This window comes from Abramis brama (genome assembly GCF_963993115.1).
Source record: "Abramis brama genome assembly, chromosome: 14".
In the NCBI taxonomy this organism is placed as follows: Eukaryota; Metazoa; Chordata; class Actinopteri; order Cypriniformes; family Leuciscidae; genus Abramis; species Abramis brama.
In genome coordinates, this window is record NC_139976.1 from 3,267,148 (window position 1) to 3,281,407 (window position 14,260).

At 44.6% G+C, this 14,260-nt stretch overlaps 1 protein-coding gene across 1 annotated transcript in view; it reads left to right on the top strand.

Annotated features, from left to right (window-relative positions):
- The window catches only part of LOC311096287 (uncharacterized protein), a 30,545-nt gene extending 16,550 nt beyond the window's left edge, over positions 1-13,995 (top strand). Inside the window, exons 11-12 of the mRNA XM_084135354.1 lie at positions 11,329-12,989; positions 13,521-13,995. Coding sequence (XP_083991480.1) covers positions 11,329-12,956 — 1,628 coding nt within the window. The 3' untranslated portion in view covers positions 12,957-12,989; positions 13,521-13,995. The remainder of the gene's footprint in view (positions 1-11,328; positions 12,990-13,520) is intronic.
- The last annotated feature ends 265 nt before the right edge of the window (positions 13,996-14,260 follow it).

Here is a 14,260-nt window from a genome sequence, read left to right on the forward strand (position 1 = left end):
CCACAACAGTAGAAAGCACCACACCTGAGACCACAACTGTGCTGGTGGCTACTACAACCACAGAAAGCACTACAACAGAAAGTACGACTACAGGCACAACATCTCCTGAAAGTACCACAACTGAGACCACAACTCTGGGCATCACAACAACAGAAAGTACAACCACAGCCACAACAACTCCTGAAAGTACCACAACTGAGACCACAACAGTAGAAAGCACCACACCTGAGACTACAACTCTGGTGGCTACTACAACAACAGAAAGCACTACAACAGAAAGTACGACTACAGGCACAACAACTTCTGAAAGTACCACAACTGGGACCACAACACCGGACACCACAACAACAGAAAGTACAACCACAGCCACAACAACTCCTGAAAGTACCACAACTGAGACCACAACAGTAGAAAGCACCACACCTGAGACCACAACTGTGGTGGCTACTACAACCACAGAAAGCACTACAACAGAAAGTACGACTACAGGCACAACAACTCCTAAAAGTACCACAACTGAGACCACAACAGTAGAAAGCACCACACCTGAGACCACAACTGTGGTGGCTACTACAACAACAGAAAGCACTACAACAGAAAGTACGACTACAGGCACAACAACTCCTGAAAGTACCACAACTGAGACCACAACAGTAGAAAGCACCACACCTGAGACCACAACTGTGGTGGCTACTACAACAACAGAAAGCACCACAGCAACAGAAAGTACAACAACAGAAAGTACGATTACAGGCACAACAACTCCTGAAAGTACCACAACTGAGACGACAACAGTAGAAAGCACCACACCTGAGACTACAACTGTGGTGGCTACTACAACAACAGAAAGCACTACAACAGAAAGTACGACTACAGGCACAACAACTCCTGAAAGTACCACAACTGAGACGACAACACCGGACATCACTACAACAGAAAGTACAACCACAGCCACAACAACTCCTGAAAGTACCACAACTGAGACCACAACAGTAGAAAGCACCACACCTGAGACCACAACTGTGGTGGTGGCTACTACAACAACAGAAAGCACTACAACAGAAAGTACGACTACAGGCACAACAACTTCTGAAAGTACCACAACACCGGACACCACAACAACAGAAAGTACAACCACAGCCACAACAACTCCTGAAAGTACCACAACTGAGACCACAACAGTAGAAAGCACCACTCCTGAGACCACAACTGTGGTGGCTACTACAACCACAGAAAGTACTACAACAGAAAGTACGACTACAGGCACAACAACTCCTGAAAGTACCACAACTGAGACCACAACAGTAGAAAGCACCACACCTGAGACCACAACTGTGGTGGTGGCTACTACAACAACAGAAAGCACTACAACAGAAAGTACGACTACAGGCACAACAACTTCTGAAAGTACCACAACTGGGACCACAACACCGGACACCACAACAACAGAAAGTACAACAACAGCCACAACAACTCCTGAAAGTACCACAACTGAGACCACAACAGTAGAAAGCACCACACCTGAGACCACAACTGCGGTGGCTACTACAACAACAGAAAGTACCACAGCAACAGAAAGTACAACAACAGAAAGTACGACTACAGGCACAACAACTCCTGAAAGTACCACAACTGAGACCACAACAATAGAAAGCACCACACCTGAGACTACAACTGTGGTGGCTACTACAACAACAGAAAGCACTACAACAGAAAGTACGACAACAGGCACAACAACTCCTGAAAGTACCACAACTGAGACCACAACACCGGACATCACTACAACAGAAAGTACAACCACAGCCACAACAACTCCTGAAAGTACCACAACTGAGACCACAACAGTAGAAAGCACCACACCTGAGACTACAACTGTGGTGGCTACTACAACAACAGAAAGCACTACAACAGAAAGTACGACTACAGGCACAACAACTTCTGAAATTACCACAACTGGGACCACAACACCGGACACCACAACAACAGAAAGTACAACCACAGCCACAACAACTCCTGGAAGTACCACAACTGAGACCACAACAGTAGAAAGCACCACACCTGAGACCACAACTGTGGTGGCTACTACAACCACAGAAAGCACTACAACAGAAAGTACGACTACAGGCACAACAACTCCTGAAAGTACCACAACTGAGACCACAACAGTAGAAAGCACCACACCTGAGACCACAACTGTGGTGGCTACAACAACAACAGAAAGTACGACTACAGGCACAACAACTCCTGAAAGTACCACAACTGAGACCACAACAGTAGAAAGCACCACACCTGAGAACACAACTGTGGTGGCTACTACAACAACAGAAAGCACCACAGCAACAGAAAGTACAACAACAGAAAGTACGACTACAGGCACAGCAACTCCTGAAAGTACCACAACTGAGACAACAACAGTAGAAAGCACCACACCTGAGACTACAACTGTGGTGGCTACTACAACAACAGAAAGCACTACAACAGAAAGTACGACTACAGGCACAACAACTCCTGAAAGTACCACAACTGAGACCACAACAATAGAAAGCACCACACCTGAGACTACAACTGTGGTGGCTACTACAACAACAGAAAGCACTACAACAGAAAGTACGACTACAGGCACAACAACTCCTGAAAGTACCACAACTGAGACCACAACACCGGACATCACTACAACAGAAAGTACAACCACAGCCACAACAACTCCTGAAAGTACCACAACTGAGACCACAACAGTAGAAAGCACCACACCTGAGACCACAACTGTGGTGGCTACTACAACAACAGAAAGCACTACAACAGAAAGTACAACTACAGGCACAACAACTCCTGAAAGTACTACAACTGAGACCACAACAGTAGAAAGCACCACACCTGAGACCACAACTGTGGTGGCTACTACAACCACAGAAAGCACTACAACAGAAAGTACGACTACAGGCACAACAACTTCTGAAAGTACCACAACTGGGACCACAACACCGGAGACCACAACAACAGAAAGTACAACCACAGCCACAACAACTCCTGAAAGTACCACAACTGAGACCACAACAGTAGAAAGCACCACACCTGAGACCACAACTGTGGTGGCTACTACAACAACAGAAAGCACCACAGCAACAGAAAGTACAACAACAGAAAGTACGACTACAGGCACAACAACTCCTGAAAGTACCACAACTGAGACCACAACAGTAGAAAGCACCACACCTGAGACTACAACTGTGGTGGCTACTACAACAACAGAAAGCACTACAACAGAAAGTACGACTACAGGCACAACAACTTCTGAAAGTACCACAACTGGGACCACAACACCAGACACCACAACAACAGAAAGTACAACCACAGCCACAACAACTCCTGGAAGTACCACAACTGAGACCACAACAGTAGAAAGCACCACACCTGTGACCACAACGGTGGTGGTGGCTACTACAACAACAGAAAGCACTACAACAGAAAGTACGACTACAGGCACAACAACTCCTGAAAGTACCACAACTGAGACCACAACAGTAGAAAGCACCACACCTGTGACCACAACGGTGGTGGTGGCTACTACAACAACAGAAAGCACTACAACAGAAAGTACGACTACAGGCACAACAACTTCTGAAAGTACCACAACTGGGACCACAACACCGGACACCACAACAACAGAAAGTACAACCACAGCCACAACAACTCCTGAAAGTACCACAACTGAGACCACAACAGTAGAAAGCACCACACCTGAGACCACAACTGTGGTGGCTACTACAACAACAGAAATCACTACAACAGAAAGTACGACTACAGGCACAACAACTCCTGAAAGTACCACAACTGAGACCACAACAGTAGAAAGCACCACACCTGAGACCACAACTGTGGTGGCTACTACAACAACAGAAAGTACGACTACAGGCACAACAACTCCTGAAAGTACCACAACTGAGACCACAACAGTAGAAAGCACCACACCTGAGACCACAACTGTGGTGGCTACTACAACAACAGAAAGCACCACAGCAACAGAAAGTACAACAACAGAAAGTATGACTACAGGCACAGCAACTCCTGAAAGTACCACAACTGAGACAACAACAGTAGAAAGCACCACACCTGAGACTACAACTGTGGTGGCTACTACAACAACAGAAAGCACTACAACAGAAAGTACGACTACAGGCACAACAACTCCTGAAAGTACCACAACTGAGACCACAACACCGGACATCACTACAACAGAAAGTACAACCACAGCCACAACAACTCCTGAAAGTACCACAACTGAGACCACAACAGTAGAAAACACCACACCTGAGACCACAACTGTGGTGGCTACTACAACAACAGAAAGCACTACAACAGAAAGTACAACTACAGGCACAACAACTCCTGAAAGTACTACAACTGAGACCACAACAGTAGAAAGCACCACACCTGAGACCACAACTGTGGTGGCTACTACAACCACAGAAAGCACTACAACAGAAAGTACGACTACAGGCACAACAACTTCTGAAAGTACCACAACTGGGACCACAACACCGGAGACCACAACAACAGAAAGTACAACCACAGCCACAACAACTCCTGGAAGTACCACAACTGAGACCACAACAGTAGAAAGCACCACACCTGAGACCACAACTGTGGTTGCTACTACAACAACAGAAAGCACCACAGCAACAGAAAGTACAACAACAGAAAGTACGACTACAGGCACAACAACTCCTGAAAGTACCACAACTGAGACCACAACAGTAGAAAGCACCACACCTGAGACTACAACTGTGGTGGCTACTACAACAACAGAAAGCACTACAACAGAAAGTACGACTACAGGCACAACAACTTCTGAAAGTACCACAACTGGGACCACAACACCAGACACCACAACAACAGAAAGTACAACCACAGCCACAACAACTCCTGGAAGTACCACAACTGAGACCACAACAGTAGAAAGCACCACACCTGAGACTACAACTGTGGTGGCTACTACAACAACAACAGAAAGCACTACAACAGAAAGTACGACTACAGGCACAACAACTCCTGAAAGTACCACAACTGAGACCACAACAGTAGAAAGCACCACACCTGAGACCACAACGGTGGTGGTGGCTACTACAACAACAGAAAGCACTACAACAGAAAGTACGACTACAGGCACAACAACTTCTGAAAGTACCACAACTGGGACCACAACACCGGACACCACAACAACAGAAAGTACAACCACAGCCACAACAACTCCTGAAAGTACCACAACTGAGACCACAACAGTAGAAAGCACCACACCTGAGACCACAACTGTGGTGGCTACTACAACAACAGAAATCACTACAACAGAAAGTACGACTACAGGCACAACAACTCCTGAAAGTACCACAACTGAGACCACAACAGTAGAAAGCACCACACCTGAGACCACAACTGTGGTGGCTACTACAACAACAGAAAGTACGACTACAGGCACAACAACTCCTGAAAGTACCACAACTGAGACCACAACAGTAGAAAGCACCACACCTGAGACCACAACTGTGGTGGCTACTACAACAACAGAAAGCACCACAGCAACAGAAAGTACAACAACAGAAAGTATGACTACAGGCACAGCAACTCCTGAAAGTACCACAACTGAGACAACAACAGTAGAAAGCACCACACCTGAGACTACAACTGTGGTGGCTACTACAACAACAGAAAGCACTACAACAGAAAGTACGACTACAGGCACAACAACTCCTGAAAGTACCACAACTGAGACCACAACACCGGACATCACTACAACAGAAAGTACAACCACAGCCACAACAACTCCTGAAAGTACCACAACTGAGACCACAACAGTAGAAAGCACCACACCTGAGACCACAACTGTGGTGGCTACTACAACAACAGAAAGCACTACAACAGAAAGTACAACTACAGGCACAACAACTCCTGAAAGTACTACAACTGAGACCACAACAGTAGAAAGCACCACACCTGAGACCACAACTGTGGTGGCTACTACAACCACAGAAAGCACTACAACAGAAAGTACGACTACAGGCACAACAACTTCTGAAAGTACCACAACTGGGACCACAACACCGGAGACCACAACAACAGAAAGTACAACCACAGCCACAACAACTCCTGGAAGTACCACAACTGAGACCACAACAGTAGAAAGCACCACACCTGAGACCACAACTGTGGTTGCTACTACAACAACAGAAAGCACCACAGCAACAGAAAGTACAACAACAGAAAGTACGACTACAGGCACAACAACTCCTGAAAGTACCACAACTGAGACCACAACAGTAGAAAGCACCACACCTGAGACTACAACTGTGGTGGCTACTACAACAACAGAAAGCACTACAACAGAAAGTACGACTACAGGCACAACAACTTCTGAAAGTACCACAACTGGGACCACAACACCGGACACCACAACAACAGAAAGTACAACCACAGCCACAACAACTCCTGGAAGTACCACAACTGAGACCACAACAGTAGAAAGCACCAAACCTGAGACTACAACTGTGGTGGCTACTACAACAACAACAGAAAGCACTACAACAGAAAGTACGACTACAGGCACAACAACTCCTGAAAGTACCACAACTGAGACCACAACAGTAGAAAGCACCACACCTGAGACCACAACTGTGGTGGTGGCTACTACAACAACAGAAAGCACTACAACAGAAAGTACGACTACAGGCACAACAACTTCTGAAAGTACCACATCTGGGACCACAACACCGGACACCACAACAACAGAAAGTACAACCACAGCCACAACAACTCCTGAAAGTACCACAACTGAGACCACAACAGTAGAAAGCACCACACCTGAGACCACAACTGTGGTGGCTACTACAACAACAGAAAGCACTACAACAGAAAGTACGACTACAGGCACAACGACTCCTGAAAGTACCACAACTGAGACCACAACAGTAGAAAGCACCACAGCTGAGACCACAACTGTGGTGGCTACTACAACAACAGAAAGCACCACAGCAACAGAAAGTACAACAACAGAAAGTACGACTACAGGCACAACAACTCCTGAAAGTACCACAACTGAGACGACAACACCGGACACCACTACAACAGAAAGTACAACCACAGCCACAACAACTCCTGAAAGTACCACAACTGAGACCACAACAGTAGAAAGCACCACACCTGAGACCACAACTGTGGTGGCTACCACAACAACAGAAAGCACTACAACAGAAAGTACGACTACAGGCACAACAACTCCTGAAAGTACCACAACTGAGACCACAACAGTAGAAAGCACCACACCTGAGACCACAACTGTGATGGCTACTACAACCACAGGAAGCACTACAACAGAAAGTACGACTACAGACACAACAACTCCTGAAAGTACCACAACTGAGACCACAACAGTAGAAAGCACCACACCTGAGACCACAACTGTGCTGGTGGCTACTACAACAACAGAAAGCACTACAACAGAAAGTACGACTACAGGCACAACAACTTCTGAAACTACCACAACTGGGACCACAACACCGGACACCACAACAACAGAAAGTACAACCACAGCCACAACAACTCCTGAAAGTACCACAACTGAGACCACAACAGTAGAAAGTACCACACCTGAGACCACAACTGTGGTGGCTACCACAACAACAGAAAGCACTACAACAGAAAGTACGACTACAGGCACAACAACTCCTGAAAGTACCACAACTGAGACCACAACAGTAGAAAGCACCACACCTGAGACCGCAACTGTGATGGCTACTACAACCACAGGAAGCACTACAACAGAAAGTACGACTACAGACACAACAACTCCTGAAAGTACCACAACTGAGACCACAACAGTAGAAAGCACCACACCTGAGACCACAACTGTGGTGGTGGCTACTACAACAACAGAAAGCACTACAACAGAAAGTACGACTACAGGCACAACAACTTCTGAAAGTACCACAACTGGGACCACAACACCGGACACCACAACAACAGAAAGTACAACCACAGCCACAACAACTCCTGAAAGTACCACAACTGAGACCACAACAGTAGAAAGCACCACACCTGAGACCACAACTGTGGTGGCTACTACAACAACAGAAAGTACCACAGCAACAGAAAGTACAACAACAGAAAGTACGACTACAGGCACAACAACTCCTGAAAGTACCACAACTGAGACCACAACAATAGAAAGCACCACACCTGAGACTACAACTGTGGTGGCTACTACAACAACAGAAAGCACTACAACAGAAAGTACGACTACAGGCACAACAACTCCTGAAAGTACCACAACTGAGACCACAACACCGGACATCACTACAACAGAAAGTACAACCACAGCCACAACAACTCCTGAAAGTACCACAACTGAGACCACAACAGTAGAAAGCACCACACCTGAGACCACAACTGTGGTGGCTACTACAACAACAGAAAGCACTACAACAGAAAGTACAACTACAGGCACAACAACTCCTGAAAGTACCACAACTGAGACCACAACAGTAGAAAGCACCACACCTGAGACCACAACTGTGGTGGCTACTACAACAACAGAAAGCACTACAACAGAAAGTACGACTACAGGCACAACATCTCCTGAAAGTACCACAACTGAGACCACAACTCTGGGCATCACAACAACAGAAAGTACAACCACAGCCACAACAACTCCTGAAAGTACCACAACTGAGACCACAACAGTAGAAAGCACCACACCTGAGACTACAACTGTGCTGGCTACTACAACAATAGAAAGCACTACAACAGAAAGTACGACTACAGGCACAACAACTTCTGAAAGTACCACAACTGGGACCACAACACCGGACACCACAACAACAGAAAGTACAACCACAGCCACAACAACTCCTGAAAGTACCACAACTGAGACCACAACAGTAGAAAGCACCACACCTGAGACTACAACTGTGGTGGCTACTACAACAACAGAAAGCACTACAACAGAAAGTACGACTACAGGCACAACAACTTCTGAAAGTACCACAACTGGGACCACAACACCGGACACCACAACAACAGAAAGTACAACAACAGCCACAACAACTCCTGAAAGTACCACAACTGAGACCACAACAGTAGAAAGCACCACACCTGAGACCACAACTGTGGTGGCTACTACAACAACAGAAAGTACCACAGCAACAGAAAGTACAACAACAGAAAGTACAACAACAGAAAGTACGACTACAGGCACAACAACTCCTGAAAGTACCACAACTGAGACCACAACAATAGAAATCACCACACCTGAGACCACAACTGTGGTGGCTACCACAACAACAGAAAGCACTACAACAGAAAGTACGACTACAGGCACAACGACTCCTGAAAGTACCACAACTGAGACCACAACAGTAGAAAGCACCACACCTGAGACCACAACTGTGGTGGCTACTACAACAACAGAAAGCACCACAGCAACAGAAAGTACAACAACAGAAAGTACGACTACAGGCACAACAACTCCTGAAAGTACCACAACTGAGACGACAACAGTAGAAAGCACCACACCTGAGACTACAACTGTGGTAGCTACTACAACAACAGAAAGCACTACAACAGAAAGTACGACTACAGGCACAACAACTCCTGAGAGTACCACAACTGAGACCACAACAATAGAAAGCACCACACCTGAGACTACAACTGTGGTGGCTACTACAACAACAGAAAGCACTACAACAGAAAGTACGACTACAGGCACAACAACTTCTGAAAGTACCACAACTGGGACCACAACACCGGACACCACAACAACAGAAAGTACGACTACAGGCACAACAACTCCTGAAAGTACCACAACTGAGACCACAACACCGGACATTACTACAACAGAAAGTACAACCACAGCCACAACAACTCCTGAAAGTACCACAACTGAGACCACAACAGTAGAAAGCACCACACCTGAGACTACAACTGTGGTGGCTACTACAACAACAGAAAGCACTACAACAGAAAGTACGACTACAGGCACAACAACTTCTGAAAGTACCACAACTGGGACCACAACACCGGACACCACAACAACAGAAAGTACAACCACAGCCACAACAACTCCTGAAAGTACCACAACTGAGACCACAACAGTAGAAAGCACCACACCTGAGACCACAACTGTGGTGGCTACTACAACCACAGAAAGCACTACAACAGAAAGTACAACTACAGGCACAACAACTCCTGAAAGTACCACAACTGAGACCACAACAGTAGAAAGCACCACACCTGAGACCACAACTGTGGTGGCTACTACAACAACAGAAAGCACTACAACAGAAAGTACGACTACAGGCACAACAACTCCTGAAAGTACCACAACTGAGACCACAACAGTAGAAAGCACCACACCTAAAACCACAACTGTGGTGGCTACTACAACAACAGAAAGCACCACAGCAACAGAAAGTACAACAACAGAAAGTACGACTACAGGCACAACAACTCCTGAAAGTACCACAACTGAGACGACAACAGTAGAAAGCACCACACCTGAGACTACAACTGTGGTGGCTACTACAACAACAGAAAGCACTACAACAGAAAGTACGACTACAGGCACAACAACTCCTGAAAGTACCACAACTGAGACCACAACAGTAGAAAGCACCACACCTGAGACCACAACTGTGGTGGCTACTACAACAACAGAAAGTACCACAGCAACAGAAAGTACAACAACAGAAAGTACGACTACAGGCACAACAACTCCTGAAAGTACCACAACTGAGACCACAACAATAGAAAGCACCACACCTGAGACTACAACTGTGGTGGCTACTACAACAACAGAAAGCACTACAACAGAAAGTACGACTACAGGCACAACAACTCCTGAAAGTACCACAACTGAGACCACAACACCGGACATCACTACAACAGAAAGTACAACCACAGCCACAACAACTCCTGAAAGTACCACAACTGAGACCACAACAGTAGAAAGCACCACACCTGAGACCACAACTGTGGTGGCTACTACAACAACAGAAAGCACTACAACAGAAAGTACGACTACAGGCACAACAACTTCTGAAAGTACCACAACTGGGACCACAACACCGGACACCACAACAACAGAAAGTACAACCACAGCCACAACAACTCCTGGAAGTACCACAACTGAGACCACAACAGTAGAAAGCACCACACCTGAGACCACAACTGTGGTGGCTACTACAACAACAGAAAGCACTACAACAGAAAGTACAACTACAGGCACAACAACTCCTGAAAGTACCACAACTGAGACCACAACACCGGACATCACTACAACAGAAAGTACAACCACAGCCACAACAACTCCTGGAAGTACCACAACTGAGACCACAACAGTAGAAAGCACCACACCTGAGACCACAACTGTGGTGGCTACTACAACAACAGAAAGCACTACAACAGAAAGTACAACTATAGGCACAACAACTCCTGAAAGTACCACAACTGAGACCACAACACCGGACATCACTACAACAGAAAGTACAACCACAGCCACAACAACTCCTGAAAGTACCACAACTGAGACCACAACAGTAGAAAGCACCACACCTGAGACCACAACTGTAGTGGCTACTACAACAACAGAAAGCACTACAACAGAAAGTACGACTACAGGCACAACAACTCCTGAAAGTACCACAACTGAGACCACAACAGTAGAAAGCACCACACCTGAGACCACAACTGTGGTGGCTACCACAACAACAGAAAGCACTACAACAGAAAGTACGACTACAGGCACAACGACTCCTGAAAGTACCACAACTGAGACCACAACAGTAGAAAGCACCACACCTGAGACCACAACTGTGGTGGCTACTACAACAACAGAAAGCACCACAGCAACAGAAAGTACAACAACAGAAAGTACGACTACAGGCACAACAACTCCTGAAAGTACCACAACTGAGACGACAACAGTAGAAAGCACCACACCTGAGACTACAACTGTGGTGGCTACTACAACAACAGAAAGCACTACAACAGAAAGTACGACTACAGGCACAACAACTCCTGAAAGTACCACAACTGAGACCACAACAGTAGAAAGCACCACACCTGAGACCACAACTGTGGTGGCTACCACAACAACAGAAAGCACTACAACAGAAAGTACGACTACAGGCACAACGACTCCTGAAAGTACCACAACTGAGACCACAACAGTAGAAAGCACCACACCTGAGACCACAACTGTGGTGGCTATTACAACAACAGAAAGCACCACAGCAACAGAAAGTACAACAACAGAAAGTACGACTACAGGCACAACAACTCCTGAAAGTACCACAACTGAGACGACAACAGTAGAAAGCACCACACCTGAGACTACAACTGTGGTGGCTACTACAACAACAGAAAGCACTACAACAGAAAGTACGACTACAGGCACAACAACTCCTGAGAGTACCACAACTGAGACCACAACAGTAAAAAGCACCACACCTGAGACCACAACTGTGGTGGTGGCTACTACAACAACAGAAAGCACCACGGCAACAGAAAGTACAACAACAGAAAGTTCGACTACAGGCACAACAACTCCTGAAAGTACCACAACTGAGACCACAACAGTAGAAAGCACCACACCTGAGACTACAACTGTGGTGGCTACTACAACAACAGAAAGCACTACAACAGAAAGTACGACTACAGGCACAACAACTTCTGAAAGTACAACAACTGGGACCACAACACCGGACACCACAACAATAGAAAGTACAACCACAGCCACAACAACTCCTGAAAGTACCACAACTGAGACCACAACAGTAGAAAGCACCACACCTGAGACCACAACTGTGGTGGCTACTACAACCACAGAAAGCACTACAACAGAAAGTTCGACTACAGGCACAACAACTTCTGAAAGTACCACAACTGAGACCACAACACCAGGCGCATAAAATAAAGTACGACAACAGGCAAAACAATCCCAGGTAACACAACCACAATGCAATAGGACATTTCAAAGCTATAGTGACAAAGGCAACAGTGGCTAGGACAATTTTCAAATCAGGAAAAAGCTAATATTTTACATATAATTTATGTAATTCAGCCAAATTGTGCAAAGATTAATACTGACAAACTGTTTTATGTATATCTTTGTAATGCAGGTTTATTATTTTAAGCTAATAAATTGTTAATAGTGTTTGATTGTCTAAACCCTTGATTAATTGACATCTAAATAAGAGAAGACTTATCAAAAAATATGTGTTGTATAAGTACCATTTCAGTTGAATCATTTCATGATTCATTCATTAATCAATTTTATTATCCATTTTTATTTTCAAGAATAATAACAGCGCTTCTATTTCCATGGGTCCACAGCCCAGTTAAACAAACATTTAATAACTTGTTTGCTTATTTCTTTTTCACTTATGGCAGATTATGTACATTTTGAACATATTAATTTTATGCTCTGCATCATTAAATTATGTACTGAGCCATATTCTTTCTTCTACTTGCAGAAAATTTAAAGATCCAAGTCCAGGACCACACGTCTGCACTGTTTCTTGATAATGTTGATTATTTCACTCCCGAGAGCCTATACCATCTCCTATTTCCACAAACAATAACCTGTAGTTTAAATTATTATTATTATTATTATTTTGTTAATATTTATTGACCACATTACACTGAGAAAAAGAGATATAAAAAAAAAAAGATTTTAACTTATAAATTATATTTATGTGTGAAGGAATTTATTTGCTGTATCTAGTAATTATGGCTTTTTTATGGTCATAATCTTGACTTGATTATTGTTTCAGAGTAATTTAAAAAAATGATTGTACAAATTTGCTTTATTTTTGTAAAATTACTGCTTTTGCTGGGTAATAAATTATTTTTCACAGAAATGTTATAATTCCTTGCACTGATCACAGATTTTGAGATTTTGCCTGCACGAGGTCTGAAAATTATTTAATAAAAGTAATATCCAATGCCAAGTAAAAGTAATTATTGCCAGAAAAAGTATAAAAAGTATGAAAGTTAAATGGTTAAATAAATAAATACAGTGATGATGAAATGAAAGTTTCTTTGATGCAGAATGATAGTGGTCCATATAATCTGCTCAACATTAAAGGTTAAAGAAGTATTGAAAATGTGACCATATTCTCGCTGACAATATAATTCATGAAAATAATCTGCATTTCCGTTCATCAGTGAACTTTGAACTTCAATGTTTACATTTTTCAAATCGTGCAACACA